At 51.3% G+C, this 20,871-nt stretch overlaps 1 protein-coding gene and 1 pseudogene across 1 annotated transcript; one reads left to right on the forward strand and one right to left on the reverse strand.

Moving 5' to 3' along the window:
- The first annotated feature begins 2,925 nt into the window (after window positions 1-2,925).
- ASPRV1 (aspartic peptidase retroviral like 1) lies at window positions 2,926-4,513 on the forward strand. The gene has a single exon (XM_022561293.2). It carries the CDS (start codon window positions 3,135-3,137, stop codon window positions 3,912-3,914), a length of 780 nt encoding a protein of 259 aa, XP_022417001.2. The 5' UTR covers window positions 2,926-3,134; the 3' UTR covers window positions 3,915-4,513.
- Window positions 4,514-11,554: 7,041 nt separating this feature from the next.
- LOC149747725 (STARD3 N-terminal-like protein pseudogene) lies at window positions 11,555-20,814 on the reverse strand (annotated as a pseudogene).
- Window positions 20,815-20,871: the final 57 nt, after the last annotated feature.

Raw genomic sequence — 20,871 nt, forward strand, 5'->3', positions numbered from 1 at the left:
CCAGTCGCTCCGCGGCATGTGGGATCTTCCCGGACCGGGGCACGAACCCACGTCCCCTGCATTGGCAGGCGGACTCTCAACCACTGCGCCACCAGGGAAGCCTATGCAATTTCTTAGTGGTTTTGAACCGAGAATGGTAGTGTGACTGCGTGTTGGGGGTGGGTTTTACATGTGCAGGATGTGTGCACAGTGTGTGTGGGGAGTGCGTTTCTGTGGACATGTATGTGCGTGTGAGGTGGGGTAAGGAGGGCGTTTGTCTCTGTGTGTGTGTGTGTGTGTGTGTGTGTGTGTGTGTGTGTGTGTGAAGAGAAGTCCCAACAGATTGGATGGAGACAAAACCAGCTACATAATTTACAGGGCCTGGTGCAAAATGAGTGTTCGGCCTCTTGTTCCAAACTATTGGGAATTTCAAGACAGCAACAGCAGAGCCTCTGAACAAGCTCGGGCCTTGCTGAGTGCAGAGGCCCCGTGACTCCCCAGATCGAATGCCCATGAAGCAGTCCCGGTTAGAGCACCTTCTGTGTCCTCTCAGCCTTCTTTTGCTGCCTTGAACAATCCTTAAATCCCCGCCTGCTCACTCCCCATCCAGCTCCCAGGGTGACCTTGATCTTGGGAGTGTGAGGCACCCACCAGAGCCCGCGTGCCCAGCAAGGGCTGGTGGTGCCCTTCTTTTCCTCCTGGTGTTGCAGTCTGGGCCTCACGGGGGGCCCCAGACTCCATAAAGTGTCTCCAGGCTCTTTGCTCAAAATGATCTCCTGAGAACGTGCGGGTGCCCTCCCAGGCCCCCCTTGCACCCCCTGCACCCTGGGGCCCTGCCCACCACCCTGGGGACTTGAGGGCTCAGGCTCCTTCCCGGGCCCTCAGTGTGGCCCCAGCAGTTGTCAGGCAGCAGACACAGGGACGAGAAGGAGGCACGCAGTTTTTGGGGTGTCCTCAGTGCCCACCAAGCGCGTCAGCTGGCAAGCCACCTTGCCTCTTACTTCCCTCTGTCACATGCCAGCCTCTTCACTCCTTCCCACTTCCAGGGGACCAGGTGTTCGGGGTGACGAATACCGGGGAGCCACAGAGCCACTAGGTCAGTTCCCTGGGCCACAGAACAACACCCATCCCAGGGACTGGGAGCCTGTTGACAAACGTCCACTTGCAGAAGGGGCTTCCTGGTCTTGTGGGTGCAGGGCCATTCCTCTGGGTGCAGGTTTTGCGTTATGCAATCTTCTCGGAGACCCACCTGCCCTTGACACCTTCCCACTGACTCCACTTCCCCCTCCTCTGGGCTCCTGGAATGGCATGATGGCCCCACCTCAGCCAGGCAGCTGTGACGAGAGGTGTTGACCCAGCTGCCTCTGTGCTGGTTCACTGTGTCAGGTGGAAGAGACTGACACAGCCGCAGGGACTAAGGGTCTTTTGGCATGGTCAGGGACCCTGGGACCGTCCATAGGCAGGACTGGAGCCCGGGGCCTCTGGAATTCAGCCAGGCACTGGGTGATCGGTGGTACAGGCGGCTGGTGAGAAACAGGCCCTGGGCAAGGAAAAACAGCCCAGAGCCACAGGTGTGCCGCTGCTTCTCGCTCCTCTCCTGTGTTCATCTCTCCTGTTTGGTGATGGCACTCAGCCAGGCCTGGAGTCCAGCAGAGAGCACCTGCTGGCCCCAGAGTAAGTTTCTACGGGGCCTGGAGACAGACGTGCACGCGCATGAGACGGACTTGTGAACGGACCAGCACAGCCAACGCACAGCTCAACGGGGAGCAGGCACACAAGCGAGGGCCAGAGTAGAGGGCTCCATGGAGGGCGACATCTGAACGGGGTCATACATGTGGGCCCCCCAACAGCTCCGGTCACCCTGCACAGGCCCGAGTCAGGCTCCAGCCCTAGGATTCCCAGATCTGCCTTCTGGGCATCCATGGGGTGGCCCGGGGTGGCCCTCCACCTTCCCACCCCCTCCCCCTGCAAGAGGTCCCACAGCCAACCTCCTCCATCCAAAGCCTTCCAGACTCTCACCACTGGCTTTGCCAACATGGTGGACGTTTCCCCCTCTTGGAACACAAAGGAGTGGAATTCCCTGGCTGCTCTTTCCACGAATGACTGGGTGAGGGAATGGACTACAGCACCTGGGGAAGGGGCTCTTGGAAGGTTCCCGGAAGGTGAGAGAGGAGGAGCCCACGGTGGGGCCCACCCAGAGCTAGAGCAGGAGCCCGACTCCGGATTCTGGAACCCACTCCCATAAGTGCAAGATCCGCACCAGCCCACTGCAAGGCCCTAATGTGGGTGCGCGGGCCAAGGCTTAGCCCGCAAACATGCTGACTCTGATTTAGGTGTGATCAACGAGGGAAAGTTACTCTAACAATTGCGTTCATGGAAAATGTGTGTGTCCCCTCATTTGAAAATCGATTTATTTCTGGACATTCTTGATTCTGGGACTCTCTTCCATCTCCCTCTCCAGAGAATCTTACGGGATTCTCTACTTGGTTCAGAACGCACGAGAAACACCTAGCGCTCGCCACACGGAGCAGAAGCGCAATAAATGTAAGCTCCTTTCCCTTAACCACTCAAAGGTGTCACTCGAGGTTGATGCAAAGGGGCTTCTCCAGTATAGAAGCTGATGGGCCTCTGGTCCCTGCCTCCCCCTTCCTTCTCCAGCTGATGACAAACACCTGGATATCATAACATCCCCTGTTGTCCTCATCTGTTATTCTGGGACATAGGCTGGGGAGGGCACTGAGTAGGGCCCCTCTGACCCAGACTGGCCTTCCTTGCAATGTGGGCTGGCAGGTACCCGTCCCGATGACGAATGCAGGAGGGTGAGGTACTGATCCTGCTAGATGGACAGGATGCTGGCAGGAGGGTAGGAGGAGCAGGGCGGAGCTTCCAGAACAAAGGCAAATGGGGAGCCCTGGGGGCTCAGGCTAGGCATCAAAAAGGCTCTGCAGAGTGAGCAGGCTACAGCAGCTCTCCGTCTCTGCACCCAGCAGTCGGTCAGACAATCCTCACCTGGTCCCTTCTGCCTGCCCATGGCGAATACCGAGCAACACTTTGCTTAGAGAGGCCTCGTGTCCAGCGTGATTGCACCAACGCTGCTCTGTGGCTTTCTCTGCCTGGTGTGGGTTGCTGCTGCAGTTCCAGAGGAAAGCAGAGGGATGGCCGGGAGTACAGCCAGGAGCTGGGAGGGCCACCGGGAGCATGCCTTTGTCCTGGAGCCTTTTGATGGAGCCAATGTGGCCCCGCACCTTTGGCTGAACCGCTTTGAGGTCATCAGTGACCTCAGCCATTGGGACCACGCCACCAAGCTGAGGTTCCTGAAAGAGTCCCTCAGGGGAGACGCCCTGGAGGCCTACAGTGGACTCAGTCCTGAGGACCAGGGGGAATACGGGGCTGTGAAAGAGGCCCTCCTGAAGACCACTGGGGGACCCGGGGCGGCCCACAGCTACCAGCCCAAGGAGATCCTCTTTGCCAACAGCATGGGTAAGGGCTACTACCTCAAGGGGAAAATTGGCGACGTGCCCGTGAGTTTCCTGGTGGACTCTGGGGCCCAGGTCTCCGTGGTCCACCCGCGCTTGTGGAAGGAAGTCACCGATGGCGACCTGGATGCCCTGCGACCCTTTGAGAATGTGGTGAAAGTGGCCAACGGGGCTGAAATGAAGATCCTGGGTGTCTGGGATACAGTGATATCCCTGGGCAAGCTGAAGCTGAAGGCGGCTTTCCTAGTGGCCGACGCAAGTGCCGAAGACGCCATCATTGGGACCGACCTGCTCCAGGACCACAACGCCGTCCTGGACTTCGAGCATCGCACGTGCACACTGAAAGGGAAGAAGTTCCGCCTTCTGCCTGTAGGAGGGTCCCTGGAAGACGAGTTCGACCTGGAGTACATAGAGGAGGAGCTCTACTCAGAGGAGGGGCGGCAGCAGCTCTCCTATTGAGAAGCCCCCTTTGCCTCACCCCCCAGATACTGGCAGGAAGACCCACCACGGTGGAGGGGATGGGCACATATCCTCAGTGGTCACTCGGCTTGGCCAGCCCTCTTATACCAACCCTCGCCTTCCTGCTCCTCCTTTGCAGGGCTCTTAATCTGCCCCTGATGGGGGAGGCTTCCATGGGAAAAGGAACAGGTGAGGGAGAGCAGGCTGGCTTTCTTGGGGGGGGGGTGGCAGGTCCTCGTGGTTGTCAAGCTGCTGCTGGTGGCAAAAACTCGGAGGCTAGAAGAAGATTCCAAGAAGGCTAGAAATGATTATCTTTGGGAGAGGACTGGGGGACGCCTTCAGGTTCCCTGAGATGTGGCTCAATCACCTTTGGGCCCAGGTAGCCTGTCTCGGCTGCGCTGGGTCCTGGCTGCAGGGTCCTTACAAGCAAGACCCAGCCCTCATGGTGTGGGTCACAGCTGCCCTGGGGTTCTTCACTGTTGGGTCTTCCCACCTGCACAATGTGTGTTTCTTTCTGTGATTTGCTTCAAAACCCATTGAGCCTTGTGCCAATAATTCATTACTTCAAAAACCAATAAAGTTGGACTCATGGGAAAACCATGTAATGTGCTTATTGGGGATGAATGGAATGGATGTGAGAGGGTGGGGAAAACAGGCAGTGAATGGAGAACGGAAGGAAGGTTCAAGTATTTACGGAGGGTCTCGCTTGGAGATAGAAGAGAATACGTATACAGTGACGATATATCTTGGATTTTCCAAGACAGCCTCAATTTCAAATATCTTGACTTATTCCCTCCATAATTCTTTTCATTTCTAATCTAATCGTGATTCCTCTAATCATTACAAACTACAATATTTTAGTATCCAAACTGACTCTTATAGCCAAGAATGACCCTAAAGTTGTGGTCTTGATTGGGGGTTGGAAAATTATGGTTATTGTAAACAACTGAGAAAGTATCTGCCTGCGAAATAGGTTCTTACAGCCGCCTGGGATCCGGGACTTGGAGGCAGAAAGCAAGGCTGGGGGCCAGGTGTTAACCTGCATGGGGCGCCCAAGGGCATCTGGAGGGTAGAGGAGGCCGGGCGGCGGGAGGACATTCTAGATCCAGAAAATGGGGTCATCCCTCTTAAGGGCCTACCTCGTATTTGCTTCCAAGTTCCTGGCCCTCTCTCTAGAACTCAGCAAGGCTGGGAATCTGAAGACTCCCTGGTCCAAAGGGAGACGAAGTGTGCAAAGCTTCAAGACCTTTTGATGGGAGGCAGGAAGGGCATCTTCCCTTCATGAGGATGGAATGAGCTTCTCCTGGGAGTTTCCACCTGGACATCCCTAAGGGAGAGAGAAACAGCCTGAGTGGGAACCAGAGGTGGGGACGAGCCTTCTAAGAAGTCTCTGGGGACTTGACCTTGAACCTATCTGAGCTGAGAGTGGCTGCTTGTCCCTCAGATTCCAGCTATGATTCTCCTGGGAACTGAGGCAACTGCTCAGCCCCCAACCCCTTTGATTACTGAAGCCCCTTCCCTGGGCAGCCCAACATCTTAACTGGAATTAGCTCCATCAGTCCCAGGGCACGTGGGGCCACAGGCAGTCCTGGATCAGGAAAAAGTCTTTCCCCAGGAACGCGAGGACTGGAGAAGGGGCAGCCCAGCCAGAGGCCTTTGCTTGCAGGGGAGAAGGAGAAATGGAGAAGGGGGTGGTCTCGTGGCATCCAGGTCCCCCATTCCCCTTCTCAAATTTGGTTTTCAACCCCCTAACAAATGTAGCTTCTCTCCTAGGCCAAACCCTCCCCCCAGGGGACAACTTAGGTGGCACCTCCCTGTGACCTGGCTAGGTCCTTCAGATCCTAGCTTCCTGCTGGGCTGAAGGAGGGAGGGGAAAGAGTGGGTGGGGGTTGGACAGGGGAATGGGGAATTGGGTGCCAGGTCAGAGTTTCAGGGCAACACCCAAGTGGTCCCCTCCCTGCAATTCCCCACGCAGACAGGGTGCCGAGCCCTGTCCTGGGTGAACAGGAACAGGGTGACCTCTGTCCCAGCCACAGAGACCCTCCCTGCCCTGCTATGAGCGAGGAGAGTGCCTGATCACCAGGCTCTCAGCCAGCTCTCTCTCCTGGAGGAAAGTGAGCGCCTGGGGTGAGCCCAGCCAGACTGACACATCATGGCACGGGCCCCCGGGGAAGAAGGTACTAAGTGGTGGTTCTTACCTGGAGACCTGCTGCGTGTGTGTGTCGGGGGCCGGTTCCCAACGCAATTGTGTGCAGGGAACCTGAGGTGCAGGATGGGGACACTGCTCTCCTGGGAGCAGAGTGTCAAGGGGGAGGGGGAGGCTGGCAAGCAGCCAGGTAAAGTGGGTTTTGGCCACAAGTCACAGAGGGCTTGACCCTTGGGTGGGGAGTTGGCACCTGACTTGCACACAAGTGTCTGAACAGGGAAGGAGCATCGGAAGATTCACCTGGCTTCTGGGTAGAGGACAGAGTAAGGCAGCAGCGAAGAAGGCAGCTTGGAAGCCAGGGCAGTGTTCAGACTGAGGGTCTGAACTTGAGATGACAGATAGGAGGAGACAGATGCTGGCAAGGTCATCAAGGTCTAATCCTGCTGCCCATTAGAATCACCTGGGAAGATCAATTACCGATGCCTCTTCTGGTGGTCCTGAAGTGCAGCCAGGCTCCAGAACACCTGGTCTTAATCCCAGCTGTATCCACCCCCTTGTGACCCAAAGTGTGATCCCTGGACCAGCAGAAAGGCAGCGACAGCATCACCTGGGAGCTTGTCAGAAATGCAGGATCTCACCCCCACCCAGACACGCAGCAGGGCCTGTACTGAACAAAATCTCCAGGTGATTCTTATGCACACAAATGTTTGGAAATCCCTGGCCTAGAACATTCTGATACCTCTAGTTAAGGGGCAACTCATGGCCCCCACCAGACACACTCTTTAGTAATGACCACCTTACACTAAATGCCTACTAATTCCACCAACGGTGCTAGGTAATACTTCATGCTTTTATCCAGCAAACATTTATTTTATTTTTGAGCTTTTGTTTTGCTGTAACTCCAGACTTACTGAAAAGCTGCAAGAGTAGTACAAAGAATTTCCATATATGGTTCACCTACTTTCTCCAAATATTAACATTTTACCAATTAACTTTATCATTCTCTCTCACATTCTCCGTATCTAGATATGTATGAACTGTTTGAAAATTGCAAATATGATATACATGTACCTCTAAATACTTTAGTGTTTATTTCCTAATAAACAAGGAATTCTCTTATATAACCACAACACAAGGATCAAAATCAGGAAATTAACATTGACATAATATTACTATTATCTAATCTACAGACCTTATTATGTTTTCCCAATTGTATCAATAATGACTTTTATAGTGAAAGAAAACAATTGTTTTCTGATCCAGGATCCCATTCAGTCACATAGCATTTAGTGGTCATGTCTCTTTAGCAACCTCTAATCTGAACAAGTCCTCAGTCTGTCTGTGTTTTTCATAACCTTGACATTTATGAAGAGGCCTGGTCAGTTATTTTGTAGAATGAGAATCTACATTTGGGTGACTCTGATATTTTCTCAGGATTAGATTCAGGTTAAGTAAGCGTTTTGGGCAGGAATACCCAAAAGTGATATTGTGTCCTTCTCAGTGGACCACATCAGGAGGCATGGGATACCTATTTGTTCCCTTACTGGTGATGTTAACTTTAATTAGTTGGTCCAAGTGGTGTCTGCCAGGTTTCCCCCTGTAAACTGCATGTATTTTCCCTGTATAATTTTTTAATTAATTAATTTATTTATTTATTTTTGGCTGTGTTGGGTCTTCGTTGCCAAGCACTGGCTTTCTCTAGCTGTGGCGAGCGGGGGCTGCTCTTTGCTGTGGTACACGGGCTTCTCACTGCGGTGGCTTCTCTTGTTGTGGAGCTCAGGATCTAGGCGCGTGGGTGTCAGTAGTTGTGGTGCGCAGGCTTCAGTAGTTGTGGCGCACGGGCTTCAGTATTTGTGGCATGCGGGCTCAGTAGTTGTGTCTTGCGGGTTCTAGAGCGCAGGCTGGGTAGTCGTGGCGCACGGGCTTAGTTGCTCCGCGGCATGTGAGACCTTCCTGGACCAGGGCTCGAACCCATGTCCCCTGCATTGGCAGGCGGATTCTTAACCAGTGCGCCACCAGGGAAGTCCCCTTCCCTGTGTAATTAATGAGTGTCTTCTGGGTTGATGCTCTGAGACTATACAAGTAGCCTTTCTCATCAGTCACCCGCTAGATCTGTTGATGATCCTTGCCTGCCCGTGGTGATTTTCTAATTCTACCCTTCTACGTTTGTTAGCTGGCACTAAACTCTAAAGAAGAGTTTTCCCTTCCTGTTTGTTTATTATTTATTTATATAATTGTAGACTCACAGACGCTTGTTTTATTCAGTGAGTTATACTCTGTTACTACCACTATTTATTTTGATGCTCAAGTTGTTTTAAATTTGGCCTTGGGGAACTCTTCAAACTGGTTTCTGTCTTCTTGGCACATGTCCCCACCATCATCTGAACGCTTCTTTATTTTCTGTCACAAGATGTTCTAGGTTCATCTTGTACCTTCCCTGTACCACCCCTGAAATTGGCCGTTTCTCCAAGGAGCCCTGGTTCCTTTTGGTGGAGTCTGGTATTTAGAAACCAGGATCTGGGGGTTGGGTGTGCTTATTACTACTAGGGTGTCACTACTCCTAGATCCTCTCAGTGGTCAGAAAAAAATATAGTACATCTATGTATGTTTCTGTGTCTATCTCTCTGTATATATACTCTCTATATATATTTAAAATATGAGTTCATACTGAACCTCCAATTCCAATGCAGCATCACAGGGTTTATTCTAATCTTCCCCCTTTCCATATTTGCAACTTCTTTCTCCAATGAGAAACCTGACTCCAGGTTACTTATTTGCTCTACCCTAAATACCCATAAAGTAGTTTCAGCATTGCTAACCCATAGCCTATGAAAAACAAACCCAGAAGCAACCAGTTATTAATCACCTACTCACTGCCAGGTGTGGGTGGGCCTTGGCAGCAAATAAACTTCATAAACTATGAAATCAGACTGCAGTTATCATAAGGAGAGCTAAGGCTCCCTCCCAGGTATGCTTAGGTGCCAGTCTATGGCTATTACTTTACCTTGAGGACACAGTGTGTCCATCAGGAGGGCAGCTGAGGGAGTGGCCAGCCTCAACGTCCCCAGACAGGTGACCTGGCCTGCCCACCTGGTCCTCAGCCCCCCGAGGAGACACTGTCCTGGCCAGAGTCCCCTGTTGCCAAGCAACCCTGCATAATGAATGTGGCTTCCATGGCTGGGCCACAGAGGGTGAACCCTGGTCCGGCCACTCTAGCCACCCACTCCGCCCAGCTGTTGTTTCTCACTATGGGCTCATAACTCGGTTCTCAAGTTCTGACTGCTCAGATTCTGTGGGCCAGCCTCCCCCAAGCCTGGATGGGGGTGAATTCTCCACCTGTCGCCTGTGGGACTCGCCTGGGGCTGGCCTTGCCCTGCCCCTTCTCTCTGAGCTCCCGTCAGAGCGTCTTCCAGTCCTGGGAAGTGTGTGAAGTGAGCCCTGCCCTCTAGGGATTTACAGTCTGAAGAGGGAGGCCGCCAGGCAAAGGAACCCCGGATCTTAGAGTGGCCTGGTGTCGCGTCCCCTCCTCACTTCCATCCGTGCAGGGGCAGAGGGAGGGTCACGTGGTGGGGCTGAGGGCCAGGAAGCGTTCCACAGAGGAAGTCTTTAAGCTGAGTCTCAAAAGACAAGTGGTTGCTTTCCAAGACGATGCAGGGCAGAGGGAGAAATGTGAGGGGCGAGAGGGAGGCAAGCCGGGCTGGTGCCGGCTAACGAGGTGACTGCGGCAGCGGAGACAGAGGGCCAGGTGGGAGGGGCCTGCACGGCCTTTGAGGAAACTCCAGAAGGCCAGGGATAGCCAACGCCGGATTTCTTCACCTCTAAGAGGCAATCAGTTCAAAAGTGCATTATAAATTTAATACGTTTTGGAGAAAGAAAAAAATCAACCCTGTTAGCATTAATGTACGCACCCACGGTATATCCTGACTTAAAAAGCAGTAAAATGTGTTTGTGGCGGATGGGAGGGGGGTGGCTGTGGGTCCTTAAGTAGAGAAGACACGTGACTTCATCTCAAGTACCAACTCAGACCCATGCAGCTGTCTGATGGGAGGTGCTGCACAGTATCCTGGGACTGTGTTCAGACACGGCCAGAAAGGTGCCGTGATCGATTAGTGCTGTCTGTCCTGGGAGCAAGTATGGAGAATAAGCCCCTGCCTCCTCTGCTGTGTGCAGTCAGGGGCTCTTCAACCTTAGGTAATGGGAAGGCAGGGAAGTGACACGATGACGTCTGTATCTGTAACACACCTGAGCCTCTCCACAGATTCAGAGATGTGTGAGAAATGGGGACATTTCCTGCTCTGGATTGGCGGAAGGTCCCAGGAGCTTATGTGGCACTGAAGCATGGAGGGGCGGGAGGCTGCAAGTCATAGATACCCATGTCTCTGTCCACAGGATCCCTCTAGGCCGCGTGACTGTGCTGCTGTCTGTGCCACGCACGGTCGTACAAGGGGTCTGGGGTCCTGCCTTCCTAGGGACACCAGGCAGCCCCTCCCTGTGATGTCTTATCACTTCTCAGGATGAGGCTGCTGAGTGGAGTGTGGGTGTCTCTTCTCTCTAGGACTGACTACTGTCTGTCCCCTGTCCAGTTCGATCTGTCCTCTTTATCTCCTCTCACTCACCCTGAGGCCACCCCACACCTCCCGTCCTGGGCACTCCAACGAACACATCATCATCGTGGGTTTGGGCAGGTACAGAAGACAGGAGGGGAAAGTATCTTCCGTCTTACAGGCAACACTGGCTTTTGGCCCAGTGACATAAGAGAGCCCTAAAAGCCCTGGCTACTTGACTGAGATGGAAGAATCAGGAGCAAACCACACATTGGTATTTTCCTGTTCCACAGCCCACAGATAGGGCTCAGGGAATACGACAGGGTCAAGGGAGGTCGTCTGGTGGGGATTTTGTGCTGCTCGGGTGCTGGCTGGCGAGGCTAAGCAGGCTCAGTAGGGAAGGGGGCCGATTCCCAAGGTAACAAGGAGGAGGAACCAACAGGACTTGGGGACCTCAGTTATGGGGTGTGAGAGAGGGACAAGTCTAAGGCAGCAGTTCTCAGCTGGAGGCAGTTTTGCCCCCAGGGCACATCTGGCAATGTCTGAAGACCAGTTTGGCTGTTACAGCTTTGGGGGGTGGGGAGGTTGCTAATGGCATCCTCCAGGGATGCTGCAAAGCATCCTGCAGTGCACCTGACACCTCCCACCACACTCCCAACACAGAATTCCTCAGCCCCAGATGTCAGCAGTGCCGAGGCTGAGAGAGTGGGCCTGACGTGACTCATAGGTACTGACGTGACCACTTCTTTCTAAATTTCAGGAAACCCCTGCAGTGTAGGTTTTATCCCCATTTAACCGATGGGGAAGTTGAAATTGGGAAAAGTTAGTCTGCCCAGCGTTGCTGTAATGGTAAGTGATTGAACTGAGGTTGGTGTTGAAGCCTGCCTGACTTTAGAATGTTCAATTCAGTCCACCGGAGCGGTTTGGACAAACAAAGATTTGGCTAAAATGAATTTAGGTTGTTTGCATTTATTATAAATAGAGCAAGGCAAGACAAAGTGGGTGAAAATGAATTTGAACAGCTGAAATGACCAACAAAGAGGTTAACTAAACAAGTGTGTAAGGTATTTGCAAAACTCATGAACATGTTAACTGTGGTTGGAAACATTCATTGTTTTTATCACATTTTTTTATGAAAAAAAATTCACAAAAATCATCAAACAAGTAGAGGAGAAATATTGGCTGAAAATAAATTAGGAGGGGAAAAAAACCCCTAAAACCTTACCAAAATTCCACGACCATTTTTTGATTGTTGCTTATTATTGCTTGATGATTTTTTCATTGTTTAAATTCCTTTTAGTGTTTTTTTCTTCTTTCTTTTACAAAAGCAGTAGTGCTCATTATAGGAAAACCAGAAAATTAGGTCAATCCAAAAATATACAAAGAAACATCATGAAGAACCCTGCACCCACTCACCCTCCCTAGGTCAAATGTGGCATATTTTTCTAGATCTTTCTCTATAGACATTCATATGGATGTATTTTCCTTCATTCTTTTTCTTTCACTCTCTTTTCCTTTTCAAAAAGGAAATCTTCGTTTTTCCTTTTTAGCAAAAATAGGATTATGTGGTAATTTCTGTTTTGTAAATTCCCATACTTTATGTGGCCAATTCCCTATTTTTTCTTCTTCTTTTTTTTTTTTTTTGTTTTTTGTGGTATGCGGGCCTCTCACTGCTGTGGCCTCTGCCGTTGTGGAGCACAGGCTCCAGACGCGCAGGCTCAGCGGCCATGGCTCATGGGCCCAGCCGCTCCGCGGCATGTGGGATCTTCCCAGACCGGGGCACGAACCTGCGTCCCCTGCATCGGCAGGCGGACTCCCAACCACTGCGCCACCAGGGAAGCCCCAATTCCCTATTTTTGTAGATTCAGATTATTTCCAACATTTTGCTGTTACAAACTGCACACTAGAGTAATGAAAAGCAACGTACTGCAACCACACGACACACAAACCTCACAGCCATACTGTCGAGTGAAAGAAGCCAGACACAGACATGTACGCTGTGATTCCATTTATAAAATATTCTAAAACCAACAAGTAAAACTAAACTACAGTGGGTACAGATGTCTCCTCAGGAGGCAAAATTATAAAGACAAGAAAGAATGTGATTAGGGCAGGAACAGGGTTGTCCTGTCCCTTTGGGTTATGAGAGTTCTGTGTCAGGAAGGGCATTTAGGGGCGCCTGGGGGCTGGCAGCGTCCTGGTTCTTGACTGGGTGGTGTTTATAATAATTTACTATGCAGCACATTTATGTTTTATGTACTTTTATCTGTATGAGTGACATTTCACAATAAATTTTTTTTTCATTTTGATATGTTGGATTTTATTACCTTTTAAAATTGTACAAATAGTGCATGTGCGTGAGTTAAAAAAACACAAGGGAAATGTAGGGAGTTAAAAAAGAAAGACAAAAGAAATCCGAGACATGAAACAAAAAAATTCCATTCTGCAAGTCAAAATAAAAAGATATTTTGCATACTAAAAAAGTGTTATTCCAATATATTAAGAAGTCCTTTGATCAGGAACACAGCACAAGACTTTCTGCAACTACTCATTGACAGATCAGACTCAGTCTCACTGAATACAGGATGGATCATGACATTATCTTACCAGCCACAGGCAGGTGACTAAATGTGTGTGGAGATGGTACCGTGTCTGTGAGGTATTACAATCAATAAATTTTTTATTAGCCGTTCAGTAACGTCAGCCGTGGATGTCACCGTTTCAGCCTTCAGTAGGGAGACCCCCAGTTCCAGTCCTTTTTTCCCTCTGGTGACTTTCAGTGAAGGTTTTTCACATTTAACAAAAGTCTTACTCATAGTTCTAAAAGTGGTTTTCCACTGTCCTGCTTTTCTTCAGTTTCATTTTCAGATCCTGCTTCGGATCCAGGAGGAGAATAAAACTGACCATCAGAAAGACCACCAGGTATCAGTGCCGCCCTCTCCGAGGCATCCTGAGCTATCAGGAGTGTTTTCTTCTTCTCCCTCTTGAGGTAACACCTTGAAATCCAGGAACCACGTCTCGATCCAGGCAAAGATGAAGGAAATGATGGGCAGGACGTAGCCGAAAGCCCCTTGACAGAAAAGCTTTGAGAGGATCGCTTTTGCTAGTGAAGGGGCACTGGCCACTGCTGTCATCAACGCTATGGCCCACCAATGGTGCAGTCTGCATGCGGCATATGCAAGTATTAACACTTTAAATCGAAAAACTGCCAAAAGAAATATATCAAAATAAGAAGAGAAGTAGTCATACTGCACCACCTCTTTCTCTAACGTGTTCTCAATACCTCCATTCACATTTAACGCTATTATCCACAGTAACGTTACAAATAAGAGGTCAAAGGTGACAAACAAACAAAAAGTCCTCCTGACGTCAGATATGCCTTTCTTTTCCCTTCCTTCATAGGACTCAATCCTGGCCATGAGTTGCGTGGGGTTGATGGAATGGACGTCGCGCAGGGAAGCGTGCGAGCTCTGACTCCCCATGAGAGCGAGCGTTCTCCATGTCGTCTGGCAGGGGGTTCATCCTGCAGGAGGGTTAAAGGAGCCTCTCTCCAGCTCCACCATTCCTAGAGAGAAGAGATCTCATCAGGTGGTTCCGGGCCGGCCGCCCTAGGCTGCACAACAAATTTTTTTAAATGAACAGAATGAAAAGAAATAGCTAAAATATTAACTAGAAATTTAAAGCAGAGAGTAAAACTATTCTGAAATTTAAGCAAAATACTTGAAAAGGCACAAAAGAATGCACTCCACTTGCGTGCTACATCAAAATTCCAATGTTTGAAAAGTAAGGTGGAGTATATTTTTTTAGACCAAATTGTCCTTCGGGCTGAATTGTTTTCCTCTCACCTTGTTCTCAACCAAATTGTTTTCTTTCAGATTTTGTTTGTTTTTGACCAAGTCATCTGGATTATTCTAAAGCTCAGGCATTTTCCGTGACCCTCATTATGCTGCCTTCATACAACTCTGATGGTGATGAAGCCCTTCCTGTGTAGTAGAAACCTCACTCCCTGTGTCCCACCATCTGTCCTTGGGGCATATGACACTGGAGACTTGTCTGCCTCAGCTCTGAGCCAGAAGTTTGTCTCTTATTCATTTACTCACTCACCCATCCATCCATCCATCCGTGCTTCTATCCATCCAACCATAAATGTGGGTCACTGAGCGCCCACTGCATGCCAGACACTGGCCTTGGTGCTGGGGTAGAGCCACAGTGGAGAGTTCAGCCTCTGCTCTGGCACAGCTGCATTTGAATACCAAACAGACAAAAAGATGATTTGTCCTGTGGTGATAAAGAGAAATGAAGCAGGGTGAGGGGGATAGCGGATTGAAGTGATGGGGGATGTGCAATTTTATGCTGAGGGGGTCAGGGAGGCCTCGTGGATAAGGTGATGTTTGCGCAGAGACCTGAGTGAAGGGAGGTGGCCGGGGTGGCATTCCAGGCAGGAGTAGCGAGTGCAGAGGCCCAGCCCACAGGCCAGGGCGGGCGGAGCAGAGGGAGTGAGGGGTAGGGCGCTGGGACCTGAGCTCGGGCAGGGTAGCCAGGGCCAGATCAGGTGGGGACCCACCACTGACGAGACATAGACGTGCTGCTGAGCTTGATGGAGATCCACAGGAGGATTTGGGCCAGCGAGGAATGCTGAGACCCGATGTCTGTTTTAAAGGGGTCATGGATGGGGGTTTGGGGAGAGCCTGGGGTGGGGTGAGGGCAGCAGAGCCAGGGAGGAAGCTTTGCTGGGCCCAGTGCTGTCTGGGGCCCTGAGCCCCCATCCCGGGGCCCCTCCTTGCTCTGCTTTGCCCTACGGGCCTCTTCATATAACCTAGGGCCTTTGCTCTGTGGTGGCCCCTTCACTCTGGAGACTTGGCATCGAACCTGCCTGGCGACAGCCCCTCTGTGACAGGTGCATTCATGGCCGAGTACTGGAATCTGTACTCTCTTAAAATGCGTCTGTCCAAGATGCCCCTCACTTCAGCCTGTCAAGAACATTTGGATCCTGATTCTGTCAGGTGGTCTGGGTGTCATCCCAGACGTGGAGAACATGCCAGCCACACCTGACTCCAAGTTCCCGGGGTCCTGGTGAATGGGTCAGGGCTGAGGACAGTGTTCCATTCACACCACCTGTCGTTGTCTTGCTGGTCGACCCATGTCCACTCATTTAACCTTGGTGTGGCCACGAGTGATTTGTTAATAAAATACTGAAATTTGCAGGTGATTTACTTTTTAAAAATATGCACTAGAGCACATTCCACGCTAGTCCTGTAAGAACATTATTCTCATTTACTTTCAATCGAAGGAGCTTTCTTGAGTTGGGAAGAAAGGGCGGTGTTCCTTCTGCTTCTGACAGGTGACTCAGACCCACGTCGACTCTGCCGCTGCCTCTGTGGAAACCCCCAGAGGAGCTCCAGTTCCTCTAGACAAGGTGCGGGTTACCTTCTGCCCTGAGGCAACTCCCTTCTATACTTCGGCAAGTTTATTTCCGCTACTTAGAGGAAAACACACTCACCTTCCCTCTCTTCACTCTTGACCCTCATAACCTCACCCTTGCTTAGTCAACCTCACTTCCCCCTGCTTGCAAAAGAAAAGACCGGAACGTTTTTCATTATACACAGGCAGTGCTCTTTTTTTTTTTTTTTTTTTTGCCGTACACAGCCTCTTACTGTTGTGGCCTCTCCCGCTGCGGAGCACAGGCTCCGGATGCGCAGGCTTAGCGGCCATGGCTCATGCGCCCAGCCGCTCCGCGGCATGTGGGATCTTCCTGGACCAGGGCACGAACCTGTGTCCCCTGCATCGGCAGGCAGACTCTCAACCACTGCGCCACCAGGGAAGCCCAGGAAATTTTTAAAATAAAAATCAAGGTCAGAGAAAAGACTAGGGGGAATTTAGGACACCAATCTACAAATCACAGGGTCTCACATAATTTCTAAAGTGAGGTGTGCCTTTGGCTCTGAGCTTCCTGGCAGCCAGAGCAAGAAGAGAAAAATGATCAGTTTCATGATTCACCATTTCCCTGAGGAAACACACACCCTTCCTTCAGGGAAAGCAATGAGATTCTTGCACTGAGTTCTGAAAGTTTGTTTTGCCCAACATTAAAGGATCTAAGTATGGTGAAGAGAGAGCAGTGTCACCCAGGTCCTGCCCTGATCATCTGTTTCCATTGATGCCTCTTCCAGGTCCCATGCTGTTCCATGCCCTGTGCTAGTCTGCACCTGACCGGCAACTACTTTGACCCAAGCTTTGAACTCCAAAGTTGCAGAGAATGTCACCATCCCTGTAGTTGCTCAGAGTTCACACTTGAAGTGTGGCGTCTTCCTTGATTGTCTGGCTAGAGTGCTAGCTACCTTTGGTCTGAATTGGCTGTTAGAAAGATACATGCAAATGCTGGGACTTGAGGATCCTGCACTCTATTTTATTTTTTATTTTTTATTTTTTGGTACGCGGGCCTCTCACTGTTGTGGCCTCTCCCGTTGCGGAGCACAGGCTCCGGACGCGCGGGCTCAGCAGCCATGGCTCACAGGCCCAGCCGCTCCGCAGCATGTGGGATCTTCCCGGACCGGGGCACGAACCCGTGTCCCCTGCATCGGCAGGCGGACTCTCAACCACTGCACCACCAGGGAAGCCCATCCTGCACTCTTTTGATGAGTTCCTTGAAGATGTAGGCATTTTAGCAAGGCCCTCTCTCAGAGCCACCCCTGCACTGCCTGCTTTCTCTTTGAGAGCTACCCTGCAGGGCTGAGGGGCTTAGGGCTAGCTTTGCCCTTCTGAGTAGCAGCAAGGCGAGGGACCACCTGGAAAATGGCCCCTCCTCCACCCTGTCACCTTCAGTCCCTGAGTCATCCTTTCTCTGCTCCTCCTTTCAGTTTAACCACTTCCTGCCCACAATGTGTTGTCTAAATAGCACAGTCAGAATGACATACTTCCTTACCCTCTCATGTAATTTTCCCTTCCAGGCTGATTTCTTTCTGAAGTCAGAATTTTGTTTCCTGAAAATTTAAGTTACGTTCCCAGCACTCCTCCAGCTTCTCTCCTTGCTAGTGAAATAACCATAATTGCTCATAGGCATTAAATGCTTCCTGACCATCAGGCACTGGGCTTTCCATACTTCATCTCCTTTAATTCTCCCAAAGAGACCCAGGAAGTAAATACAGCCCACGACACTTGCCCCAGGTCACCCAGAGAGGAAAGGCTGGAGTTGGCTTTGGCCTGCAGATCCATCCCACCAGAGTGTGTGTGCTTGACATTCACCCTAGGGACACAGTGCTCCCCCTAAGGATCTCTCCTTCCTCCACTTGGCCAGCCCACTCGTCTTTGTTGATCAGAATTAGCTCCAGCGCTTCATGAAAACATCATCTCCTACCTTCCGTGCGATGTGAATATCAGCAAGGCCGGGCAGGAGTCGGTCAGACGCTCTGCTTGTAACTAAATGAACTTTCCAGCAGATGGATGTTGGGTCTCTTATCCCACTGGTCCCTGTGCAGGGCTGGGGACTGCCTCCAGGTGTGACCCAGCCTGGCATCTGGGTGGCCAACAGGGTTGGCTGGGCCGGTGTGTTTCTCGCTTTTCTCTGTCCCCTCGGCCCTCCAGGTGTCTTCTCTCCCGGGTCACGGTTTCCCTGAAGATAGACAGATCCCCGACACAGAGCTCCCTGCCTTGACTGTCCTCGTTCATCTCTGCCCCCGGGTGAGGCCAAGGGCATCCTATAAAAGGCGCCCCCTCCTCCTCCAGAGCCTCAGTGAAGCTCTCCAGCCCCCGAGACCCTCGGCTACCAGCTCTGTCGTGACTCTGGGGCCATACCCTTTGCTCCCGTGCTGGCTCTTGCCTCAGCTGCCCACTAAATCCAGAGCCTGTCTTCACCAGAGACACTGCCTTCACTCCCAAGGAGGGAGGCTCCCAGAAGCTCCAGCCAGGCGGAGCCTGCCCTCCTGTCTGCCTGAAAGGGGCTCCCCCTCTCTCTCCCAACCTGCAGCTTCCTTTGACTCTGGGCAACCTATTCACTCCTGATCAGCGGCCCCACCCACCTTATCTGGGTCCCACATGGGACAGAGGGGGAGCAGAGCTGATTTGACACCCGGCCAGTGCCAAGCCCTGCTTCCCATGGGGCCCTTGACCCCTGGAAGCTGAGTGTCCCAAACTGATGGGAAAGAAGACCTAGTGGGCAATGGGAACAGGGGCTGCTATTCCAGAGTCTCTGGGCAGGGAGCCTCGGTGTGTCCCTCCTTGTCTAGGTCACAGTGACACCTCAGCGGTGGACAAAGGGGCACTCGATGACAGGGACTTGGAGGCTAAGTAGGAGCTGTATTTAATAAATACTGGTTGAATCAATAGAGTGATGTCACGGGGTCTTCAGCCCAAAAAACGTGGTAGTGGAAGATCGCCTTCAACTCCTCTACAGGTCGTGCTCCCCCAGGAGCAGCCTGGGTTGCTGCCACAGGGCCTGCGTCAGGGTCAGGAATGGCTGGGTCAGGGCAGGCTCAGAGGGGAGTAGGGATCCGGCGGTGGGTGGGAGGTGGGAGGGAAATGACTTAGCAATGACAATCCACAATTGTCTTGTGCCTTCCGCGTTTCTGCCCCACTAACAGGAACCGAGGACCCCTCCGTGGAAAATAGGTAGCTGCATTTGAAGCCTTAAAAAAGAAAAGGTGCTCTGCATGGAAAATAGATTAGAATCGGACACAGTTGCAATTTGCAAAAATGGAGGCAAGGGAGTGTTGGGCTCTGGAGTCAGAGCTCACCGGCTCCGTGGACTTGAGGCAAGATGCCTCAGCTCTCTCTCTGCTTCCTCCCCTGTGACATGGGCACGACGAGGGCCTCAACCCCAGAGCCGTGAGAGTTCCCCAGGGCACGGAGCAGAGCGAGTTGACCGTGATTAAGACGTGGGTCCAAACAGCATTACAAAGGGCACTTTTCTTCAGGTTACTGTGAACCAACAAAGTCAGGAAACCTTGGAAATAAGATTTGTCATCTTGTAGGGGAGGCTATCTTTATGTGAGAGCTGTCTTCGTAGTTACCTGTGGTTCAGAGTCTCCTCTCCTCGGCCACAGTAAATGGGGATCCTGAGGCTGGGGCAGAATGTAGCTTTCTTCCATGCTGCTGGCAATGTAGTCTTTGGTGGGTTCAAATTGGAGCCTGACCACAGAGATGGGTTCTAGAATCACATGTCCTAGGAGGGTCCAGATGTGTCCCTCCTTTTTGGAGAAAGCAGAAGAGCTAGGCTACTTTCCCCAAGCAGAAATACCAGAAGGATCCTTTTTTTCGTAAGACCCCCAGGCCATCACAGTTTACATCTAGGGCATAATAAAAACCCTTCAAAAATTTTTGGTGGTATTTACGATAAGAAGTCACCGGTCAAGAAAGAGAAAGACACCTCTTTCCTTCCCCTTAACTCGGAACGAGCGCTCGGCTGAGGGAATGTGCTTCAGGATGATGTTCTTGACTCAGAAAACTTGCCTGGCCGAGGACTTGAACGCCAGTCGGTTGCACTAGAAAGGCAGCTCCAGAGGGCAGGGTTTTGTGTGTTTTGTTCATTGGTTTGTCTTCAGCGCTAAGATAGAGAGACTAGGCACTCAATCCCTGTTTGTCAAATGAATGAATAAATGTGAATTAACCAAGGGGTTAATACGTAAAAAAATGAATCTCCGAAATCAGGTGACTTTTCTCCTCTCAGTAACTTGTGCAACACAGGAGGTCCTTCCCTGTGTGGTGTCTCCACACCAGCTATCACACACCACGGGCTCCCAGCCACTTCCCAGTCCCAGGAGCTCTCCCTTCCCCATCACCTGCCTCGTTGCACTGGCTGTTCTCTTTCCCTGCAAGGCTTCTTTCCATCCAACACCCACACTTTCTCCAGGGCCCAACTCGAATGCCACCACCTCTGTGATTTCTCACAGCCCGTCCCTGTACGACTTTATTCCACCACCGACTATATTGCATCAAACTGTGAATGCATCTCCCTCTTTCCCACCAGACCACAGGCTGCCGGAAAGACGGGGCACTCTCGTTTGCTGTGCGGCCCCGAACGCAGCCTGCATGGTCAGATGGGTCGCAGGGAAGCCTACGGAAAGCTAGGTTTTCTGGGATGTTAACAGAGTGAGCGCATGAGCAGGAGAAACGGGAGGAGAGCAGCTGGGAAGCGCTTCAACCAGAGCCACACAATCAAAGCTCCCATCACAGAATCCAAGGGCTGAAAACTTTTGGCCAGCAAATTTTCCATGAAATCAAAAGGAAAAAGAAACCTGATTAACTCAGCTCTGTAAGTAAAAACCATGGAAGGCTA

This window comes from Delphinapterus leucas, chromosome 13 (genome assembly GCF_059928025.1).
Source record: "Delphinapterus leucas isolate spDelLeu-1000000601 "Yukka" chromosome 13, BTC_Dleu_Yukka2, whole genome shotgun sequence".
Taxonomy (NCBI): Eukaryota; Metazoa; Chordata; class Mammalia; order Artiodactyla; family Monodontidae; genus Delphinapterus; species Delphinapterus leucas.